This window comes from Nycticebus coucang, chromosome 10 (genome assembly GCF_027406575.1).
Source record: "Nycticebus coucang isolate mNycCou1 chromosome 10, mNycCou1.pri, whole genome shotgun sequence".
Lineage (NCBI taxonomy): Eukaryota > Metazoa > Chordata > Mammalia > Primates > Lorisidae > Nycticebus > Nycticebus coucang.
In genome coordinates, this window is record NC_069789.1 from 106,091,667 (window position 1) to 106,113,842 (window position 22,176).

Here is a 22,176-nt window from a genome sequence, read left to right on the forward strand (position 1 = left end):
ATACGCAGGGCCAAAGACTTTCTGCCAAGGCCACTGAGCAGATAAATGAGTACTCCAGGCTGGAGCAGGTTGGACGAGCGGGCAGCTTCCAACAACGGCTAAATCACTGGAGTCCAGATGCGAGAGACTGGGAACATCCGGCCGGAGCCTAAGGGTGGAGGTGCCCCAGCAGACCGTAGCCTTGACCTGGTAGAAGGGTCTCTGGGACTTCAGCCAGCTGTCCGTTGTGGTATTGCCACCCACTGCCTGCTCCAGCCGCAGCCAGCATCCCCGGACAAGGCGCTGGCCGTGCGGGCTTGGACTGGGGCTGGGTCCTCGAGAGTCCGCCTCCTTCCAGCTCCTGATGCAGCCCGCCTCGTCCCTCTTCTCTCCCCTTTATCCTCCCTCCCCCCACCTTGTCCCCCTTTCTTTCCCATTTATTCTCCTGTCCCCCATCCCGTCCCCCCCCCTTTACACTTCGACTCCACCCACAAGCCCGGCCAAACTCGGCGGAACGGCGCGGGGGCAGCTCCCGGCCACGCTCACACCGCCGGTCTCCCTGCAGCGAATCATCGGGAGCAGGCCACACCGGCATCGTCCTCATCAAACCCGCTTTGCCAATGGAAACGTGAGGCTCTGAGAGACAGTGGTCAGCCCGAGGTCCCACAGCGCGTTAGAAGCAGGACCAGGACGGCCATCCGGCCTCTGGACAACCGGTCTCTAGCTCCTTGCCCTACCACGCGCGCCCGCCCAACGGCGGCAGAACTCGGGAACGCATAGCTGAGGACCAACGTGGGGACCAGGACAAAGACTGCACCGGCCGCACCCGCGCCCCGACCCGCCCAGGACACGCTTGCCGCGGCTCCGGGGCGGGGACACAGGGCCGCGCCGGCACGCCCCGGAGCGCGCGGCGCCGGGTCACGTGAGAAAGACGCAGGTGAAGCGCCGACGCACCAGAGCGCACGACGCACACAAATACGCTTGGGGGCGCCGAGAGACAGAGCCGGCAGCCTGGGGTCACGTGGGAGGGCGGCAGGCGAGAACGAGGGGGCGGGAGCGAGGGAGCGGTCACGTGGAGAAGGCCGGAGCGGGGAAGTCACGTGAGGGGAGACGAAGGCGGGGCCGCCGGCGAAGAGGAGGAGGGGCGCGCGGCTTCCGGCGGCCGGGGGGTGCGGCGGGCGGGGGGCCCGTCCCGGAGGCGGCGGCGGCGCCATCTTGGCGAAGGGGGGATCAGGAAGTGCGGACCGCGGCGGCGGCGGCGGCGGCGGAGCCCGGAGCGGAGGCCGGAGGCTCCCGGCCCGCCGGCCCCGGAGCGGAGCGGAGCGGAGGATGCAGCAGCCGCAGCCGCAGGGGCAGCAGCAGCCGGGGCCGGGGCAACAGCTGGGGGGCCAGGGGGCGGCGCCGGGGGCCGGGGGCGGCCCGGGGGGGGGCCCGGGGCCGGGGCCCTGCCTGAGGCGGGAGCTGAAGCTGCTAGAGTCTATCTTCCACCGCGGCCACGAGCGCTTCCGCATTGCCAGCGCCTGCCTGGACGAGCTCAGCTGCGAGTTCCTGCTGGCCGGGGCCGGAGGGGCCGCGGCGGGGGCGGCGCCCGGCCCCCATCTACCCCCGCGGGGGCCGGTGCCCGTGGACCCCGTCCGCATCCACTGCAACATCACGGTGAGGACCCCGCGAGCGCTTCGGGCCCGGCCGGGGACTCGCGTCACCCCCAGCCATCTGCCCTCCGAGGCCCCTCGGTCTGACCGCCACTCCGGGGCACACTCGGCTCTACTGCCGCGGTTTTGTCGCGCCCCGTAGCCACCCAACCCGACGTCGAGGGCTGCCTCGACGTACGGCGCCTCAACCAGCCCTTTGCACGAGCCCGCCCGCAGCCCGAGGGTCACACCTGGGTTCCTCGGGGCTGCCCGCCGCGTTAGCTGGCCGCTGGGGAGGCCCCCACTCCGGGGCCTATGCGTGGCCCCAGCCGGAGGGACGCGGCCTGGAACTCGGTGCATCTCGGCGGTGCCTTTCACTTAAGCACTTTGCCACCTGTGCGATCCCTACGCGGGCATCTTCCTCTGGCAGCCCCTCTTTGCTCTCTGATTAGCGCCAAGTGATAGTTTGCACTTTGTTCCTCCTCTTCCTTCTCTCCTGTGAATTCCTTTTATTTGGGTGTAACTTCTAACTCTCCTCACCTCAGCCTGTAGCAGCTCTGCCACTCCCCTCCCTATCCCCTTGGATGTGTCCACTTGCCCAGGGCTGTTGTCTCCTGGGTGGGAGTGCTGGGACGTAGGGCCGCCAGTTTGACCTGGGCACTGCAGGTGCCACTTCTCACGGTGCGCCCACTCCACCCTATGCCCTGGTGCGACTCTGCCCGACCGCCCAGCCTGTCCTGTCTGCCTATCCTGTCCCGTCCACTTGTCTGCCGGGTCTGCTCCTTTGCCGGTACATCTGCCCAGCCTGCCCGTCCGCCTTGTCTGCCCAGTCTGCCCTCAGATGCCCCATGCAGGGGTTCCGCCTTTGCTCATGTGGGGCCGCCTGGTACCTTAGGTACAGGTCCTCAGTGTCAGGAGGGTCTTCTTCCTGCTGGTTGCAACAGCCTGAATGGGAGTACTCTATGGAAAGGCCGACTGTGGATTCTGTGGCTCTAGGGGGCTTGAATTTAATTCAGTGGTGTTTTCTAGTAAGGTTGGGGGGATAAACATCAGCTTGGGTTGAAGGGTACCCCACCAAAGCTCACAGTCCCATTTCTTTCTTTGTCCATCCCATTCTGTTTTCCCTGAAAAGTTTAAAATTTAAGGACTAGGAATGGTTTAGTCAGGTGAGGACTTGAGCATCTTCAATAATCATTTCTCTTACAGTGTTAAGGGTAGAGTAAAGGGAGAGCTGAGATCTCCAGTAGATGAGGCTTCCTTGGCATGTGTGGAAACCACAACAGTTACTTTTCTCAACTAAGCTGGTAGTTGGTAGGTTTGCCCCATCCAGTTGTCCTTTCAGGTGCCACAAGTTTTTGTTACTGGCGTTTGGGGGTCCTCAACCAGATTCCTGGCCTCTGTAAAGGAGACTTGACCAGAGCCAGCCCCCATGGTTTGGGCAGAGGGGAAGTCTGGTCCAGCTGCATTTGGCACTACAGCTCAGGAATGCAGGGAATGGGGAAAACGTGGGCGCCCCTCTCTGGCCTGTCTGTGGAGTCCTACAGCCCATGCCTGGACTGAGAAGGGGCAGGTTCCCAAGGCAGGTGGGAGACTTGGCCTTTGAGGGGCTCTGTTGGGAGTGTGTGGGGACACTCATCCTAGTACCTTTTACTCTCGATAATTTTTATTCTATGCTTGTCTCACGTTAGTGTGACTATGGTGAGGTGATCCCTTCCCCACTGATTCTATAGTTAGAAAAGCAGAGGGTTGAAGGACTCTGACCTCTGTTGGAGGGAACTTCAGTTCTGGAGCTTGTGTAGGCAGTACCGGGACAGGAGTCTTCCTCTGGCCAGCAGTTGAACTGTGCTGGTTTGTACTCTTCAAGGAAAGAGAGAAAAGGTGCCAGCTTGCTGCTTGGAAAGGATCCTCCCGGGGACTATTTTTCATCCAGTTTAGGATTTGTTTGGAAGCTCCTTGGTTAGATACTGACCTAAGCTGAGCTTTTATGTGCAGGGGGTGGGATGGAAGGCAAAGAGATTGGAAGTTTAGGGGGTAGAGGGCAGGCAATTTTGACCTCCCTGCCTTTTTCCCTCAGGAGTCGTACCCTGCTGTGCCTCCCATCTGGTCGGTGGAGTCTGATGACCCTAACTTGGCTGCTGTCTTAGAGAGGCTGGTGGACATAAAGAAAGGGAATACTCTGGTGAGGGGGCCATGGGTGGGGCCATACTTATTTCTCTGGGGCCCATAGAACTTTCCCCAAAAGGGAGTTAAGTCTGGACAGTGGACTAGATTTGGGACAGGACTCTTAGGGGAGTTGCTTGCTGAAGTCAGAAGGATACCTGCACCAGCCTCAGGATTGATTTTCTAGGAGACTCGTTCCCACAGCCCTGTGATCCATAGGCTTAGAAAACTAGGTGCCAGGTGGGGTCTGAGCTAAGAGCTCCTCCACACACCTGTCCACGTTGGAGCAGGGAAGGAATATGTGATGTTTCTGTACCCCCTGCCCCCAGTTGTTGCAGCATCTGAAGAGGATCATCTCCGATCTTTGTAAACTCTATAACCTCCCTCAGCATCCAGACGTGGAGATGCTGGATCAGCCCTTGCCAGCAGAGCAGGTGAGCAGCTGTGGAGTTGTTGGCCTTGTGCACAGTTGCTGTGTGGAAGGCAGCCAGCAGATGTGGAGTGAACGAATCTGCATAGTACCCTACCTGCCCTAGACACACACAGCTTAGTTCTCATCCTATTTCTCCTCCAGATGGGAGTCTTACTAAATGGGTCACCAGTAGTTTTCATCTCTCCTATCAAAACTTACTCTCGTGGGCAGTGTCCTTCATGCTGAGAGGGAGAGAGAATTTTCACAATTAGCCATGGCAGTTGGTGTCTGTTGGGGACCCAGGCCCCTTGTTGAGAACAAGAATGTAATGTCAGTCTAGAAAAGATCAAGTAAAGGAGAGTTCTGAGAAAACTAAAGCTGAGATTTGTTGGGTAGAGGACAGAAACAGCGATTTTGCTTTCCTCTTGTTCTTCGACATATGGTAGGAAGAGAATGATGGGGCAGTAGCAGAGTTCTTCCCTGGGCTGTTGCCTCCACTCAGGTCTGGCTGGCGTGGAGACTGGTGGCATTCTGAGGGCCCGAGGGAGTAGGTCAGAGACTATTCTAGTGAGCCACTGGGATGCTGATGTCCGTCTTCCCTTCCCCACTGCAGTGCACACAGGAAGATGTGTCTTCAGAAGATGAAGATGAGGAGATGCCTGAGGTAGGCTTGCTTGAGGTGGTATTGGCCAGAAGCTCTTTCAGTCAACAGTGTTGATCACCCACTATATCTGGAACTCCAGCCTAAAAGTGGGGAGAGAAAAATATCAAAGGAATAAAAACAGATTTACTAATCTGGAAGAACAACCTGTGTGATAGAGGAGATAGGGCACCCTTATCCAATCAGTGAACACAGGTGCAGATTCATTCAAACCAAATGTTTGATAAGCTAATTTTAGATGACTTTAGAGTCCGGCAGACCTGAGTTTACATCCCAGCTATCTTAATTGGGGAGTTTTACCTAATCTCATGAAGCTGAAGTTTCGTTGTCTGTGAAATGTGTTTATAATACTTGCGCTATATTGGTTGTCTGAAAGTTAAGTGAGGTATTGCACGTGAAATGCTTCCTGTGATACATAAGTACTAACTTATCTGGTGTATTCTCTAAAAACATCCTTTTGTAGAACATAACATAAAGGTTAAGAATTTGAGCTTTAGGCTCGGCACCTGTAACTTAGTGGTTAGGGCGCCAGCCACATACATCAGGGCTGGAGGGTTCGAACCCATCCTGAGCCTGCTAAGCAACAATGACAATAACAACAAAAAAATAGCCAGGCGTTGTGGTAGGTGCCTGTAGTCCCAGCTACTGGGAGGCTGAGGCAAGAGAATCGTGAACCCAAGAATCTGAGGAGGTTGCTGTGAGCTATGACTCTACAGCACTCTGTCAAGGGCAACATAGTGATACTCTGTCTCAAAAAAATTAATTAAAAAAAAAAAAAAAAGAACTTGAGCTTCAGAGCCAGACAGAACTTGAAGTCTTAACTCTGCTATGAGTTCTGTGACTTTGACCCTGTTAACCTTATTTAGACCTCAGCTTCCTCTGTAGTGGTGATTGAAAGAATGAATGAGCCAGTCTATAGTAGCTAGTACAGAACCTGACGTAGTAAACATTCAGTAGATGTTAGCTGCTAATGTAATAATTAGGTTAGTGTGTCTTGTCAAAGCCAGGAATCATAGATCACTTTATTGCCTAGCACTGGATTAATGTCCCAAGTTCTATAACTTTGTAATGGTCTTAAGACCAATAAAGGACTGGTGACACACGAAACTTCTTCCAGGCAGGGGACAGCCCTCTATGCCACACCTCCAGTATTTGACTGAGGGGCTGAATGCTGGACGGAGCTCTCCTCTTTCCCCCATGCCCAGTGAGCTACTCACTCACTTATAGCAGAGAGCAGGATGAATGAGGAGCTCATTCCATTCTGGTCTCTAATCCCCTCTCTGGACCTCCTCTGCCACCTCTTATCTTGGCATTGGGTGCCTTGGCATACCTGATTCACAACCTGCATTTGTAGGGATTAGTGATCCAGGTTTCTCTTTTAGACCTAGGGCCTTGAGGACTCCTGGGTACAATAGTCACCTGGTGATACATGAGCTTTGAGTCACAGTGTCAGGCCCAAGTCATTCTGCTAGGAATTAGGGAAGAGTTTCTGCTGCCAAGGTAGAGTTTTAGGAATAGTTGGAGTGGGGTCAATCTAAGGAACCAAAGGGTCTTTTAGCTCCCTGGTCCTCACTGTAGCTCTGTGGCTGAGCTAGAGAACTGACCAGGAGCAATTATTTCCCTCATCTTTACATTGTGAAGGGACTGGGCCTGGGAATTGTCCCAGAAGCAAGGAATATTTGTATGACTTCTGGATAGACTGCTGCACCTTAACCTTTGGCTCTTGGCCAGAATAGGGCTGGGAGGTGACAGCTCTTTTGCACTGTATATTTATTCCTTCTCTGTTTCACTCCCACCCGACACCTTCCCTAGGACACAGAAGATCTAGATCACTATGAAATGAAAGAGGAAGAGCCGGCTGAGGGCAAGAAATCTGAAGATGATGGCATTGGAAAAGAAAACTTGGCCATCCTAGAGAAAATTAAAAAGAACCAGAGGCAAGATTACTTAAATGTACGTGCCTTCTAGGGAGAGGTTGCATGAGAGGGTTGGTGGGTAGTGACTGAACATTGTCAGGCTGAGGCGTGTCAGTGGGGGAGCATACCCCTTTTTGCATGTGCCTCATCCTTCCCTTAGTCCTGGGAAAGCTTCCACACTGCCCCTGATGTGTGTTTCAAACTACCCCTGAGGAACATTATTGCCATCTGTCCTCCTCAGGGTGCAGTGTCTGGCTCGGTGCAGGCCACTGACCGGCTGATGAAGGAGCTCAGGGATATATACCGATCACAGAGTTTCAAAGGGGGTGAGTTTGCCCCACAGAGGGGGCCTGCCTGGGCATTTCTCAAAGGAAGGATGTGGTGGAAGGCTAGGGGTGCTGGGGCACATGAATGCTCATGAACTTCTTAGGCCAAGAATGGAGCTCCTCATGCCAAGTGGCTCAGACTGGATGCATGTACGTCTGGGGTGAACCTGGAGTCATTGGTCTTCTCTTAGTTTGGGAAAGGGAGCTGCATTTGGACCAGTCTCCCAACTGGACCATCCTACACCCATCTTCCTTCTTCCCTCTCCTTCAGGAAACTATGCAGTTGAACTCGTGAACGACAGTCTATATGATTGGAATGTCAAACTCCTCAAGTGAGTTGGGGTGGGTTGGACTGGGGATACGTTAAGTGTGGGTGAAGCCCAGTGGTAGGATCTCAGGGCAGTTTTGTTGGTGTCTTTGCTGAAGGCTTTCAGTATGGGTGCGGGCAGTGGGAGCCCATAGGAGACTCCTGAGCTGGGCCAGGCGACTGAGTCCAGGCTCCTTGCTTTATAGGGTTGACCAGGACAGCGCTTTGCACAACGATCTCCAGATCCTTAAAGAGAAAGAAGGAGCTGACTTCATCCTACTTAATTTTTCCTTTAAAGTAAGACAGTTTTTCCTTCTGTGGTCTAGGCTTCCCCATTTGCTGTGCAGTCCTGTGGAGGATGCTGGCCTCCCTTCCCCTGACTGTCGTCTCTGTCTCTTTCTCAGGATAACTTTCCTTTTGACCCACCGTTTGTCAGGGTTGTGTCTCCAGTCCTCTCTGGAGGGTGAGTGGCTGGGCATGAGGGAGAGGGCAACTCCTATGGCAGAAGATTAGGGAAGGAGCCTGGAGCTTTTGCTGGGCACAGCTGACTAACCTTTCCCATGCAGGTATGTTCTAGGCGGAGGTGCCATCTGCATGGAACTTCTCACCAAACAGGTGAGCCTGTCACTCCCCTTGGCAGGGCTGGCCTGGACAGGGAAAGCTGAGCTTGACCACTCATGTACCCAGTGGGTTGGGTGATATGCACGATGTGGGTCTTCCATTCTGCTGGTTGTGCCTGTCCTGGAGTGCAGGGTGAGGGCCTTTAGGCAGATGCAGCTGTCTAAAGAACAAGCAGGAAGTTTCCTGGAGAGCTCGTCCTCCTTGCTTACTCTGTCCCTCTGTCACCTAGGGCTGGAGCAGCGCCTACTCCATAGAGTCAGTGATCATGCAGATCAGCGCCACACTGGTGAAGGGGAAGGCGCGTGTGCAGTTTGGAGCCAACAAAGTGAGGGGCTGGGTGTGGAGTACTGGTTTCCTGTTAGGGACTGAGGATAAGGCCCCAGGGTTGGTGGCCTTGGATGGGAGGGCCTGAGGAGCACCTTAAAGTTTGGGGTGGGGGGTGCACAGGTCTGGAAAAAGGAGCTGTGGGACTGTGCTCTTGATGGACCTCCCAGGTGGAGGGGACTTAGCATGTCCCCAGACAGAGCACAAGACTGGGAGCTGGGACTCCTGTGTCTCTGGGTGGCAGCCTGTGGAAGGTGAGGGCAGGAAGGCCAAGGTTGGCCATGGCTTGATGAGGCGGCTTTCTTTCCCAGTCTCAGTACAGTCTGACGAGAGCACAGCAGTCCTACAAGTCCTTGGTGCAGATCCACGAAAAAAACGGTGAGGCTGAATCCAGGACTCAGGAGATTTGGATACTTGCCAGGCCCCAGGTTTTCAATTCTAGTCAAAACCCCCTTTTGGTTTCTGAGTCTGACCACCCACTAGCACAGCACCTGCCCAGGGCTTCAAAGAGGGGTGGAGGTGGCTTGTGTCCATACCTCCTGTCCTGAAGAGACCACAGCACATCCCAGATGGAATTGGTGCTACCCCTTCCTGGCACCCTTTGAAAAAACTCAGCTAACCCTGTCATCTGTGGGGCACATCATCTTCCCTATTTTATCATCTCCAAGTAGGTGGGTTTCTCAGCTTCCTGTACACCCCCTCCCTGCACTGGGTGGCCATTCTTGGGGCTGGGAGGGGCAGCCTCGGCCTGAGTCTCCACCTCCCTGACTGCTCTGTCTGTTCTTGGCAGGCTGGTACACACCCCCAAAGGAAGACGGCTAACCCCGGAGCATCATCCCTTCCTCCCTCCCCAGGCACCACTGGACCAATTACCTTTGAATGCTGTATTTGGATCTCACGCTGCCTCTGTGGTTCCCTCCCTCATTTTTCCTGGACGTGATAGCCCTGCCTATTGCAGGACAGTGATGGCTATTCTAAACGCTAAGGGAAAAACACAGAACTGTTCCAAGTACTCAAGACTGACTTACAGACCATCCACCTTGCTGGAACCCTTGCTAGCAGGCATTCTTATAAAGAAACTTTTGAGCCTCCTTATATTGCTGGAAACTCAGCTGTGCTCCAGACTAGAGCCTCCTTACCTATGCTATGGATTTTTAATTTATTTTCTCTTATTTCATGTACACTGCTTTTTTTGGTTACAGTGTATGATGGATGTGTATGAAAAAAATGTATCTTTGGGAAAACAATTACAGTTTGTTAATTTGAAGATGCTGGTCTTGACTCATTTTTATTTTTATTCCCATGTCCCACCCCATCCCCTGAACTGCCTGGGAGGTGCGGGAGGGGTACCAGTCTACCATCACTGTGGTAGAGATGAGACAAGCTGCGTTTTGCTGCTAAAGCTCGAAAATCATGGAAGTGAAGCTCACACCTGCCACCCCTAAACACCTCCCGAAGGCCTCTGGAACAGCCAGCACTTGTGTCCCATGGATCGCAGAGCCGGGCCTGCTAAGCCACAGCGTAGTAGGCTGAAACGATCTTAGTTCTTAGGACTACTTTTCTAGTCACAGATGATTTCAAATTTCTAAGAAAAAGAAAATGAGGCTCAAGAGGCTGCTTTATAGAATTCCCTTGGAATGAACTGCATGAGTGGGGACAGCCTCTCTGGTGCGGGGTCTGCTCTGACCTCAGCAATGCACTGTGTAGCTACGATGCCTTGGTGTTCGCTGGTCATTCTCCCTCCTGGAAAGTGACTGTTACTTAGCGCTGGACAGTGATCACTGGTAAGGTTTGCTCACCTTCCTCTTGTCTGTTGCTTGCTTTGGTTTTGTAAAAGAAGACAAGTATAGCCCTCAAGTTGTTTGGCTTGGGGAATTGTGGAGTCTTTCAAGCCACTCCCACAAGGTGGATCTTAAGGGGGTTCTATGCACCTGTGTTCTCACCCCAGGCTTGGGTGCTTCAGGGAGGGAACGTGAGGTGAGGTGTCCGCACAGATGCGGACCTATAGGAGGTGTGAAGGTCTTGGACTACCCAGCAGGTGCTGCTCTGTCTCCCTGTCAATAGCCTGCTTAGGGCTGGGCAGCCTCTCAGGACCAGGTGTGCCTAGGGATCTAATAAGGTGGAAATGTCAAGAGGCCAGGATGGCTTAAGTGGAGAGCTAAGTTTTGGAAAAGCTGTCTGGGAGCCTGGAGAGTGCTAGAGGAGTTTAATGCTTTGAGCACAACTTCAACTGTGGTCATTTCTTCCCCCTTTTTCCTTTGAGGGATGTTAACTTCTTGCTGCTTTAGGTGGCTGCAGAGTCCACCAGCCCCACTCAGAGCTGCTCTGACTCTGCCACACCCACCTGATTAGGGTGCTAATGCACACTGAGGCTGCGATGTCGAGGGACTCATGGGGAAGACCCTCTACAGAGTGAAATCTGGGTGTTGAGGCCTCTGTGCTTTCTTCTGAACTCACCAGCCTGGGCTGGAATGTAGATTGTGTTTTCAGTAATGTGTACTGTGAGCTGTCCTCTGTATGATGTATTTTGTAATGTATTTTTTCTCATCTACCAAAGGATGAAACAAATAAAATTATTTAAATATTTGGCGCTAATAAAATTATTTAGAGAAGTAACGGGGTTCATGCTCAGCTGACATGAAGGAAAAGACCACTCCTGTGAGGTGTAGGCACCAACTCTGAGAACCCTCCTTTTTTCTGCCAAGTCTAACACTCCTTTTCATGACCTTAAGTTTAGGGTTCTGATAAAATACAAAGCATCAAAGAAAATCAAGGTAGTATCGTCATGAAATGATTTTCATCTTGGTGTCAGGGAGATGTGAAACACACTCTGTGTGGCTGTCTTTCCGCACAAGTGTGGCTCCACCCTGGGCAGGGATTGTGTGGCCCAGAGCCTGGGACTAGCAGGAGCTCAATCCCCAAAGATCAGGTCACACTAGAACCATCAATTACCCAGAAACCCTGGAACGTGCTAACACTTACTTGCCAAGGCAATAGCTCACTGGTTCAGTGCTCACCCCCTGATTCTACATGGAAGCCAGGAAATCCAGCCTGGGTCTCTCTGTTCCCCAGAATGTACTAGGAGCATTAGCACTGTGCTCTAGGGTACAAGGAAAAGAAGTGGGAAGAGTGCTCTGCTGTGCAGGCTGTGTGCCAACTGCAGCGTCTGTGTCTAGCTGTCTTTGCTGAGACTTTGCTGTCTTTTTTGAGAGGTGAACTCAAGGCAAAATGGAAATCAATCCTGGTCACAGTGTGGCCCTTTTCACCTTCAAGGTCTCAAGAGTGAAGAGGAACGAGAGAGCAAGGCAGAGCCGGCTCCTAGTCCAGGGCAGGCAGGAACTGGAAGGAGCATGCTGAGGATGGCCCCATCATTAAACTCTTCACACTGCAGAATGTATGGCTGTAAGAGAAAGAGGAAGTTTTGGTGGAAAGGAAGACCATCCCCAGCCAGTCCATCCAGCCTCTTGGATAACTTCAGTTTGTTCTGTGTAAGGCAGCAGTTCTCAACCCGACCCACAGGAACCGTATTAAAGGGTCGTGGCATTAGGAAGGTTGAGAAGCACCAAAGGCTAGATACAAATACACAGTTCAGGCCCCCCTGCCTGCAACTGATGCCTCCAAGGGTGGGAGTGGGGAGAGAACAGCCAAGTTAGACCCAGGGGCAGTCACTTCCAAGGTCAGCACCAGTGATTTTCCCTTTGAACATTCGATGGACAACTTCCCATGAACGCAAAATGTCTGCAAGACAAATCACAGCAACAAACCTCAGCAGCATTTGGCTGGGCAGGAGGAGCAAAGGGGCCTGTGCTGTGGGTTGAGGGCTCTGGCTGCTGGCCAACTCCAACCAGCCACCTCTGCCAACCCCGGATAATCCAAGGAGAGAAAGGCTGAGGAAGGGGTTGGGGGAGGGCACAGTAAGAGCAGGTAGGAGGTGGTGGAGTCACTGATGTCTTCACATAATTACAGGAATTTGGGAGAAATTCTACTGGGGACAGAAAACTGTTCACTCTACTCTGAGGGTTTGGCTGGAGAGATAGGTTGAAAAGCAGGGAGGGGGGCTCCCTGCTGTGGCTCGTGAGTGGGGCGTTGGCCCATGTACCGAGGGTGGCGGGTTCAAACCCAGCCCTGGCCAAACTGCAACAAAAAAAATAGCTGGGTGTTGTGGCAGGCACCTGTAGTCCCAGCTTTTTGGGAGGCTGAGGCAAGAGAATCGCCTAAGCCCAGGAGCTGGAGGTTGCTGTGAGCTGTGATGCTACAGCATTCTACAGAGGGCAACGAAGTAAGACTCTGTCTCTTACAAAAAAAAAAAAAGAGAGAGAGAGGCTGGGTGAGGTGGCTCACACCTGTAATCCTAGCACTCTGGGACTCCGGGAGGCCAAGGTGGATGGATTGCTTGAGCTCATGAGTTCAAGACCTCATCTCTGGCTTTGTGCCTGTGGCTCAAGTGGCTAAGGCACCAGCCAAATATACCTGAGCTGGTGGGTTAGAATCCAGCCTGGGCCTGCCAAACAACAATGACAGTTGCAATAAAAAAAATAGCTGGGCATTGTGGCGGGCGCCTGTAGTCCCAGCTACTTGGGAGGCAGAGGCAGGAGAATCGCTTGAGCCCAGGAGTTGGAGGTTGCTATGAGCTGTGATGCCACAGCACTCTACCCAGGGCCACAGCTTGAGGCTCTGCTCAAAAAACAACAAAAAAAAACTCATCTTTGCTAAAAATAGAAAAACTGAGGCAAGAGGATGGCTTAAGCCCAAGAGTTGGAGGTTGCTGTGAGCTATGATGCTATGGCACTCTACCCCAGGCAACGGCTTGAGACTCTGTCTCAAAAAAATTTAATTTAAAAAAGCAGAGAGGTTTCCTCATGAAAAGCACTCACACACTGGACCAAGCCACAGCAGGGAGCTGTCAAAAATCTTTCCTCCAAGAGGTCTCTCTTACTCAGCTCCTACCATCCCATCATCCCCAAACCCTGGAGCTATTTGTATGCATGAAACGGGCTCCTTTTAGAAGTCAGACCCATGTTTCACCCCCAGCTACGCCATTTCAAGAGTAAGAGGAATAAGGAGCGCCAGAGGAGGAGCGAACCCTATTTCTCTTATCCATAAAGGCAGGAAAATAGTGCACCTGCCTGCTGACAGCACTGTCTCAAAGCTCCACAGGAGGGAAGCGTCCTGCCCACAGGTCACCAGGCGGGCACCTCTGACAGGCTAGGGCAGGAGCCTCCTCTGCCTGCTGCCTGCTGCTCCTGCGCATTGGGCAGTTGGGACCTCCTCTTGCAATTACCCAAGATGACCTCTGGGTGGTGCTCCCTGCCTACTCAGCTCCAGCCGCCAAACTCCCAGGGAATCTGGGAGACTTTTTCTATCCTATCTGGTTGAGAGTTTGTGTGTGTGTATGTGTGTTCATCTCCACTTCTCCTGATCCCCCAAAATATTCCTTCATCCTTTGCAGTTTCACCTAACCTTGACCTTGAAGTAGACACTGAGGCCCTCACAGGGTCCAGGGCTAAAGCACTGCACAGAGAAGATGCCAAGTCCAGCATCTGTAACGGGCTTTCAGGTGCTCGGTGTCCTCCACAGCAGACTCCTTTCCCAAATGAAATCTTAAGCAAAACTAAGAATACATAAAACAGATGAAACTGAGTAGCCCTAGCCTGTCCCACTCAGCAACTGGAGAATGCAGCCCTTGGGTGGCACCTGAGGTCCCTCTAGTGGTCTTGGGGCTCCGGAGCCCAGGTGTGAAAACCAGTGCTCAAGAGGCAGCTTTGCTGGGGCAGATGCTGAGAACTGAGGCTAAATGGAAAGAGCGGAGGAGGGAGGGAACCCCGAGAGCTTCTGCTGTCTTTTTTTTTTTTTTGGCCGGGGCTGGGTTTGAACCCACCACCTCCGGCATATGGGACCGGCGCCCTACTCCTTGAGCCACAGGCTTCTGCTGTCTTAACACGCCACTCCCCACTCGGGTCCTGGAGGCAGCAAGGGCATCTCCTGTCCCTGAAAGTCTTTCTCCAGCACAAATGGCTGAGTCAGAGGTGGGATGGTTCAGAAGCTGTCACAAAGACAAACCGGCCAAAATCAAAGAATATGACCACAGCCCAGATGTCCACTCTGTCCAGCACCCAACACCTGGCCAGAAGGAAGGAGGGAGACGGAGAAAGGTTGTTCCACCCAATGCCAAGCACAGCCATCCTCAACTGAGAGGGCTATAAGGTGGAGGCAGTCCGCTCTGCTTTCCCCTCCTCGGGTAGGGGATGGTAATAAGCACAGAAGATTCTGGAACAAACCAGAGCCCAAAGGAGAATAGAGGGAGGAAGTGGCTCTCGGTGACTGCCCGGGTGATACTCTGCCTGACAGCAGGGTCCACACTGCCCGGCCGAGTCATCCAGGCACTGGCCAGTGCTGCATGTATTGGTACAAAGTCTGGGTTGCACAGCATCGGGCCTCACTGCCTGTACTGCATCACACTTCTGCACCTGCAGACATCCCTGCTATGTTAGCAACACCAACCTGCCCCCAAGGAGCACAGCAGCAAGACAGAGAGAGAATGAGGCTGAGAGCAGGGATCAGACTTCTCTGCCACTGACCGGCCCCTGTCACCAGGCCAGCCTAGAAAGGCCCTACAAGAAGGCACAGAAGCCCAAGAGAACCAGCCTGTATCTCAGTGATGCGTGTGGCTCAGAGAAATGGGGTCTGAGGGGTGATGCTGGTCAGCAGCCCCACCACGCCATGGTGCTGTGCATGGGGTAGCAGCCCAGGCCTGGCATCAGGAAGAGTCGTTGGGGGGAGAGTAAGAGGAATAAGGAGCGCCAGAGGAGGAGCGAACTGCGCTAGCATGTGTCCTGCAGGTGCATGTTGGCTGCAGTGAGAGTCCCTAAGTAGGATGGTGCCCGGCCCCAGCGTGGGGGGACATATAATATAATGGCAGTGCCCTTCAGAAGGCAAACAAAACACATCAGGGAGAAGCTTCCCCAGTGGACCCTGAGCTCCTAATGGATGCAGGTGGGGCTGCCCACAATGCAGGATTTGCCTCCAGCCCAGAGCAGGTGGGCCACATTCCAATTGTCAGTCACCCTGCTGCTCCAGCACCTGCCCAAGCCACATGTGGTTAGCAAAGTAAACCTGCCTGCTGCTTTGGCAGAAACAAAAAAAAAGGCCATAGGCCCCATGGCCTTTCAAGTCAGGTTATTCTGACAACCCCAACGTTAAGAATGGCATCTGCGGGTGGCACCTGTGGCTCAGGGAGTAGGGCGCTGGTCCCATATACCCAGGGTGGCAGGTTCAAACTCGACCCTGGTCAAAACTGCAAAAATAAATAAATAAAAATTAAAAAAAAAAAAGTAAAAGAATGGCATCCGCTTTTAAAACAAAGCAAGGGATATGGTGGGCTCAACCACCCCCCACCATGGCATCCAGGGCAGGGGACAGTCATAGGCCTTCACTGTACAGAAACAGAAACTAATTTTATAAGTCAATCTGGGCCACAGAATCAGTCTGGGTCCGATAGGAGTTCCTGAAACCCATCTCCCCAAACTGATGCCACAGGGACCTGGGCAAGAGAGGCAGGCTGGGAACGCAGAGGCAGGGAGACCACTGCTCAGGGACTTATAGGCCGTTTTGACAAATCCTTCACCAGAAGCCTGCCCTGGGACCAGAGAGACAGGAAAGGTGCCACTGAGGCCTGATCATACTCACAATACTGATTTATATGTTTATATGCTATTGCCCCTGTTCTGACACAGACTTCAGCTGAATTTTGAGACAGCTGCTCACATTCTCCTTTCTTGGGGAAGCCTAAGCCAACCTAAGGAAAAGGTTCTGAAGCAGGGAGGAAGGCAAGAAGCTGTGGCTGGGAGTGCTCCATTAGCAGTCAGGAGTGCTCCATCTGCAGTTGCCACCACAGAAGGAGCTGCTGGGCTCCCCGGGGATGGATGGATGCTCAGCCAGCAGCCTTACTGCACTTGTGGGAGGAAGAGGAGGACAGAGGCAGTGGGCACGCTGGAGGCAAGGCTGGGTGGAGACAGAAAGGCCTGGACACCGTGCCCATCCCTCAGCCTGGGGGCCCCTCCTTCCAACCCAGCGGCCCCTCAGTCGCTGGCCTCCCCTAATCGTTCTCACCTGGAAACTCCCCCACCCTGCCCCTGGTTACAGCCAAGCATTTGTCCCTGCCCACTTCCCTGCAGTCCTGAGTACATCTACATGCCTCTCCACAAATGGCTGAGGCTGTTTATTTATAAACAAATAAAGCTTTGTGGACACTGAAATTTGAATTTTATATAATTTTCGTGTATCATGAAATATTCTTCTTTTGATTTTTTTTCCCCAACCACTTAAAAAATATAAAAACCATAGTCCCAGCTACTAGGGAGGCTGAGGCAAGAGAATCACTTGAGCCCAAGAATTTGAGGTTGCTGTGAGCTGTGATGCCACAGCACTCTACCAAGGGGGAGAGTGAGACAAAGACTTTTTTTTTGAGACAAGGACTCTGTCTCAAAAAAAAAAAAGAAAAGAAATACTTCCTTTCTATTCCTTCTGCTTAACACAACTAAAAGCCCTGGACATTATATATAAAACAAAAAAGAAGATGCTGAGAAGTGGCAAGATGAAGGCAGGCTGGCTAGAGACCCTGGGACCCAAGGTGCAACAGGGTGATAAATTCTCTGGGTTTTCCATTTGCCTTATATATAAAGATTTAGAACCAAAGATGCCAGCAACCTAGAAACACCCACAGGTACAGACAAAAAAAATGAATAAAAGCCCCAACAAGAGCCTGTTCTCTCTAGTCAAGCACCAGGAAAAGGGCAGGATAGCAAGACAGAGAACTTAGACAACTCTACTCCAGCTAAACACCAAAAAATATATATAATAATAATAGAAAGAAAGAAAAGCGAGCCACTTCTACACATGCCCACAATGCTGGAGCAGGAAGCTGAGTCATCAGCCCTCTAGGGGCTGCAGTGAGTTATCCTGACACCCTGACCCCAATGGTGCCATAGAAGGCTGAGTGGCCAGCCAGGAATTTCACCCTCTCAGCCAGTAATGGAAGCAGCCCCTGCCCACCACCACTTTGCCCAGTGTCAGTGGCGACCACTGGAAGCCTGGACTCTCACACCCAGGGAGCAGAGAGAGGCCCCCACTCTCTCCCTGCTGAGGTGGTGTCAGGAGGAGTCTTGGACCATCCCTGGTGGCAACTAGAGCCATTAACACCAGAGTGTTCAAGAAGCCCCTGTCATCTAAGGAGGCTAAGTGGGACTGGGAACTCCTGCCCTTGCCAGTAGTAAGCCCTGCTGGAGCCAGCAAAGAACAAGGCTCATGTACAACCCAGAAGCTCCCAACTTAACAAGAGAATACCTATGTTTCCAGCAAAACTCATTCATTATGCCAAGAGCCAGGAGAATCTCAAACTGAATGGAAAAGATAGTCAGTATCTGCCAACACCAAGATAATATAGACGTTGGAACCACTTGACAAACATTTTAAAGCAGTCATGGTAAAACATTTCTATGTGCAACCATAAGCACCCTGAAAACAAATGAAAAATAGAGACTCTCAGAAAAGAAATAGAAGAGGGCGGTGTCTGTGGCTCAAAGGGGTAGGGCGCCGGCCCCACAAGCCGGAGGTAGCAGGTTCAAACACAGCCCCAGCCAAAAACTGCAAAAAAAAGAAATAGAAGATATTTAAAACTGAAAAATACAATAAAAAAGGCCAGTAGGTAAATTCTATAAGAGAATGGAAGGGACAGAGAGAAAAAGTGGTGACTGGAAGGTAGAACAATGCAAAAACTATGCAATCTGAGCAACAGACAGAAAGTGGGCAGAAAAACCTGCAGATTCAAAAAGGTGAGTCAACTCAGAGCAGCATGAACAGAAAGAGCTCCAGCCAAGACACTTCGTAATTAAACTTCTGGAAACTAAGAACCAAGAACAAAAATCTTGACAGCAGAGAAAAACAATACCTTACCTTTAAGAGGAAAAACAATGTAAATGGCAGCAGATTTTTCACCAGAAACCATGGAGGCCAGAGGAAGTGGCAAAATATTTTTCCAGTGTTGAAAGACTTGTGTATCTAGTGAAAATATTCTTTCAGAATGAAGGGGAAATTCAAACACTCTGCATAAAGTAAGACTAAGACTAAGGTAGCAGACCTACCCTAAAGAATGGCCAAAGGGGCTCGGAGCCTCTAGCTCAAGCAACTAGGGTGCCAGCCACATACACCAGAGCTGGCAGGTTCGAATCCAGCCTGGCCCGCCAAATAACAATGACAGCTGCAACCAAAAAATAGCCAGGCATTGTGGCAGGTGCCTGTAGTCCCAGCTACTTGGGAGGCTGAGGCAAGAGAATCGCTTAAGCCCAGGAGTTGGAGGGTTGCTGTGAGCTATGACTCCATGGCACTCTACCCAGGGTGACAGCTTTAGTCTCTGTCTCAAAAAAAAAAAAAAAGAATGGCCAAAGGAAGTTCTTGAAACGGAAAAGAAATGATAAAAAAAGGGATCTTGGAACATCGGAAAGAAAGAAAAAAACATGTTTTTTGAAAACCTATCAATAAATACAATATGCTTTTCTTATTTTCTTGAGTTTTCCAAATTATGTTTGACAGTTGAAGCAAAAATTATAACAGTTTCTGATGTGTTTCTAAACATACACGGAAGACATATTTAATTTCAATTACAACTGCATCATAAATAAGGAAGGGAAAAGGGGTATAGAGATGTTAGGTTTTCACACTTCACTCAGACTGGTAAAGCCAACATCAGTAGACTGCGATACGTTTTGGACATTCAATGTAACGTGTAGTGTACCCATTTGAAAAGGTACATACGCGGGCGGCGCCTGTGGCTCAGTCGGTAAGGCGCCGGCCCCATATACCAAGGGTGGTGGGTTCAAACCCGGCCCCGGCCAAACTGCAACCAAAAAAATAGCCGGGCGTTGTGGCGGGCGCCTGTAGTCCCAGCTACTCGGGAGACTGAGGCAAGAGAATCGCTTAAGCCCAGGAGTTGGAGGTTGCTGTGAGCTGTGTGAGGCCATGTCACTCTACTGAGGGCCATAAAGTGAGACCCTGTCAATACAAAAAAAAAAAAAAAGAAAAGAAAAGGTACATACGCTTATAACTTTCACCTAAAATACACAAAAGGGCCGGATGCAGTGACTCACTGCTGTAATCCCAGCACTCTGGGAGGCTGAGATGGGTAAATTGCCTGAGCTCAGGAGTTTGAGACTAGTCTGAGCAAGAGTAAGACCCCATTTCTACTAAAAATAGAAAAATTGGCCAGGTATTAAGGCGGGTGCCTGCAGTCCCAACTACTTGGGAGGCTGAGGCAGGAAGATCGGTTAAGCCCAGGAGTTTGAAGTTGCGGTGAACTTGTTTGAAGTCATGGCACTCTAACCTGGAGGATGGAGTGAGACTCTATCTCAAAAAAATAAAATAAATTAAAATATATATATATACACACACATATATGTAAAAATAAAAATAAACTAAAACAAATGAAAGCAAACTATGTAACCAAAATGCATATATCCCCTAATATTCTGAATAAATAAATAAAAGATATACACAAAGACATATACTTAACACTACAGACAAATAAAAATAGAATTTAAAAAAATGCTCAACCCAGCCTCAGGAAAACAGAGAAACAAAACAGAACAGACAGAAAGCAAAAAATAAAATGTTCTGTATCTTTTTGTTTCTTTAATGTATCTTGACTGTATCAATGTCAACATCCAGGTTGGGATATTGTTTGGTAAGATGTTACTAATAGGAGAACTGGGTAAAGAGTACACAGATTTCTCAGTATTGTTCTTACAATTCTATGTGACTTCACTATTATCTCAAAATAAAATGTTTAATTTAGAAAAAGCATTTTTAGTTTGTCAGCAGTATAAAAATGGGCAGTGGCCTGGACTTGAACTGCTGGCCACAGTTTGTGGACCTCTTTCCTGATCCTTTTTTAATATAACAAATATCTTCTCTCACTTGGTGCCTTGAATTTGTCTTCTTTTATATTAACTTTCAAAAAGTTTCATTCATCTTTTCAAGTTGACTTTATGCTTTAACAAATCTTATCCTACCCTGAAGCCATAAAGATATTCTTCTTTGTTTTTTTTCTAAAAGTTTTTAAGTTTTGCCTTTCACATTCAAGTCTATCATCCATCTAGAATTTATTTAGTGCATGAGATAAGGTAGGGATATAATATTTTCTACACGAATAAGTAATTGTCCCAGTTCAATTTATTGACGTGTCCATCCTTTCCCCAGAGATCTACAACTCTACTTGAATAATTAGTAGTCTCTGCATATGCATGAGCTTCTTTTTGAGTTCTTTATTACATTTGGTTGATCAAACTGTCTATCCCTAGGCCAATATCATTGTCCCTCTGTATCTGTAGGTTCCATATCTTCAGATGCAACCAGCTATGGATTGAGAATATTAGAAGAAAAAAGATTAAAACATAGGAATACAACGATTAAAAATAATACAGACCGGGCTATGGCTCACACCTGTAATCTCAGCACTCTGGGCTCAGGAGTTCAAGATCAGCCTGAGCAAGAGTGAGACAAGGCCTCACAGAACTTGCCCTGCACTAGCTTAGGATTCAGCCAAGGATCTGTCTCTAATAAAAATAGAAAATGATAATAGCTGGGTGTTGTGGCGGGCACCTGTAGTCCCAGCTACTCAGGAGGCTGAGGCAAGAGGATCGCTTAAGCCCAGGAGTTGGAGGTTGCTGTGAGCCATGGTGCTCTACCGAGGGCCATAAAGTGAGACTCTGGCTCTACAAAAAAAAAAAAAGAAAAGAAAAGAAAATGACTTGGGCATTGTGGCAGGTGCCTGTAGTCCCAGCTACTAGGGAAGCTCAGGCAAGAAGATTGCTTGAACCCAGGGGTTTGAGGTTTCTGTGATCTGTGATGATGCCATGGCACTCTAAACTGAGGGACAAAGTGAGACTCTGTCTCAAAAAAAAACAAAAATCCCAGTATTCTCATTTGGCAGGAAAAACAGGAGTTTAGGTGACAGGAATTTGTGGGACACAGAACCAAAGAGGAAAAAGCCACAAAGAAGCCCCAGAAATCTAAGGGTTTATTACAGATCCTTGGCTGAATCCTAAGCTAGTTCAGGGCAAGTTCTGTGAGGCCTTGAGGAGCTAAGGGTCAGGGAAAAGAGAGAGGAACTCAGACACTGAGGTCTCCTAGTGCTGGGGAAAGGCCTTGGTAAACATTCACCTGAGACCCTGAAAAGGCTGAGCAGTAGGAAAAATTATATTGCCCAAGAATAAGGCACACAGTGAAGCACATGGATCCTAACAACAGTAGAAAAACGCTTCATAGTCTAAAAAGGCTGCTGGTAATTTCATTTTTGCTAGAAAATAATTTCACATTATTTAGAAGATAATTACATAAAGTCTCTACAGTATAACACCTTGTCCAACGTGCATAAAAAATTACTATATTTACAAAGAAACTTGAAATTGTTACCAGTAATCATGGAAATAAATGTCAATAGAAGCAGATCCACAAATGATCCAGATGCTGGAATTTGTGGAAAATGACTTTATAATAATGATCATAACTATATTAAAGAATCTAAAACAGACAAAATGGGAGAAAGATGGAAAATTTTAGCAGAAAAAAAAAAAAAGAACCAAATGCAAGTTGAAAAATATACTATCTAAACGAAAAATTCATTAGATGGGGTTAAGAGCAGATTGGACATGCAGAAAAGACCAGGGGATCCCAAGACAGGTCAGCTTAGGGCCAGCTCACGCCCATAATCCTAGCACTCTGGGAGGCTGAGGCAGGTGGATTGCTTGAGCTCACAGGTTCGAGACCAGCCTGAGCAAAAGCAAGACC

At 50.3% G+C, this 22,176-nt stretch overlaps 1 protein-coding gene across 1 annotated transcript; it reads left to right on the forward strand.

Moving 5' to 3' along the window:
- The first annotated feature begins 1,101 nt into the window (after positions 1–1,101).
- On the forward strand, positions 1,102–9,604 carry UBE2Q1 (ubiquitin conjugating enzyme E2 Q1). The gene is made up of 13 exons (XM_053604222.1): positions 1,102–1,635; positions 3,685–3,789; positions 4,100–4,204; positions 4,796–4,846; positions 6,656–6,796; positions 7,001–7,085; positions 7,357–7,417; positions 7,599–7,689; positions 7,797–7,855; positions 7,959–8,007; positions 8,243–8,338; positions 8,649–8,715; positions 9,128–9,604. The coding sequence occupies exons 1-13, from the start codon at positions 1,309–1,311 to the stop codon at positions 9,157–9,159; spliced, it is 1,269 nt and encodes a 422-aa protein (XP_053460197.1). The 5' UTR covers positions 1,102–1,308; the 3' UTR covers positions 9,160–9,604.
- The last annotated feature ends 12,572 nt before the right edge of the window (positions 9,605–22,176 follow it).